Source organism: Gekko japonicus, unplaced genomic scaffold (assembly GCF_001447785.1).
Source record: "Gekko japonicus isolate JY-2015 unplaced genomic scaffold, Gekko_japonicus_V1.1 scaffold1690, whole genome shotgun sequence".
NCBI classification, from domain to species: domain Eukaryota; kingdom Metazoa; phylum Chordata; class Lepidosauria; order Squamata; family Gekkonidae; genus Gekko; species Gekko japonicus.
Genome location: NW_015159763.1, coordinates 317,288 through 318,639, shown reverse-complemented (window position 1 = coordinate 318,639; position 1,352 = coordinate 317,288). Strand labels below are relative to the sequence as shown.

Here is a 1,352-nt window from a genome sequence, read left to right as displayed (position 1 = left end):
CCAGCCAGGTGCGAGTGGAGGAGTAGGGAATCAATCCCGGTTCTCCCAGATTAGAGTCTGCACACTTAACCACTACACCAAACTGGCGCACTTAACCACTACACCAAACTTTCCAAAGCAGTTCTGGAAAGAGCTCTCTCAGCCTCACCTACCTCACAGGGTGTGTGTTGTCTGGAGGGTAAGGGAAAGGAGATTGTATGCCGCTCTGAGACTCCTTCAGGTAGTGATGGGTGGGGTATAAATTCAATCTCTTCTTCTTCTTCTTCAGCTGAGGTAAAAGAGGTAAGAAGGAATGTGTTCGCCCAGTGCCTGAAAGAAAGCAAAGTAGGCCCCCGGTGGACCTCGTGTGGGAGGGCATTTGAATGGCCGGGGTCTGTTCCTTTGCCACCGGCCTCACTGTGCCCCCCTATCCATCTCCCACTGGTTGCTAGGTCTTGTGTGGCGACCCTAGAGGGGAAAGTGATGGTAACAGGATTAATGGAAGCCTGCCTTTCCCAGGAGCAAGCAAGGGAGGAGAAGTCCCTTGCAAGATACGGCCCGTGAAAGGCCAAGTGTAAGTGACTGATGCACAGGGGTCATTTCATAGAAAAAGAGGGGCAGAGAGCTCATTAGTATAACACATTAACATAACTTATTTGCAGAAGTGTGTCAGAAGGCAACACCCACCGCTCAGGCTCCACTGGACTCTTTTGGATCGCTAGCTACTGGGGGGGAGAGAACGTTAGATCCGTCCTCGCAGAGGGGAGAGAGCTTGTAGCTGAATAAAACTTGGTCTTAAAGGTGCCACTGGACTGTTTTGGGCCGGGGGGCCGAGGGCGGCGGCTCTGCAACTTACCTGGTTACTTCTTGCTCTGACTGAGGGCTGCTGGGAGCAGGGGGTGGGGCTTGTTGCATGTGCCCGCCCCCTGGGCTCTTTATTGTCAGAGTGCTGCTCCTGTGCGCTCCTGCAGGAAATGACCCCTGGTTGATGCATCTTAGTATTTTCCCATATTTCCACGATGTCTTGTGCTTTCAGTGCCAATAAAGGTTGTGTGTGTGTGTGACGATTCGATGCGTGCCTTAGATTTCCGCAGGGAGAACGTGCTTCCTCATTCTACCTCTCGATCCCGGCTGACTCTTCTGCTCCAGTCTCCCCCCGTGAAATTCCTGACCAGCCCAGAGTTCTTCACAGTGCTGCATTCTAACCCTGTGAGTACAGGACGGCCATCAAATATTAATTTTGTAGAGCAATGTGCGCAGGGGTCATTTCGTAGAAAAAGAGGTGCAGGAGCTCATTAGCATAACTCATTAGCACAACTCGTTTGCATATGCCACACCCCCTGACATCACCGGAAGTGTGTCAGAAGGCAACA

General features: G+C 51.9%; 1 protein-coding gene across 1 annotated transcript in view; it reads left to right on the top strand.

Annotated features, from left to right (window-relative positions):
* Positions 1-1,352, top strand: part of HECW2 (HECT, C2 and WW domain containing E3 ubiquitin protein ligase 2) — a 207,840-nt gene that overhangs the window by 93,940 nt on the left and 112,548 nt on the right. The window contains 1 exon segment of the mRNA XM_015406124.1: positions 1,027-1,188. Coding sequence (XP_015261610.1) covers positions 1,027-1,188 — 162 coding nt within the window.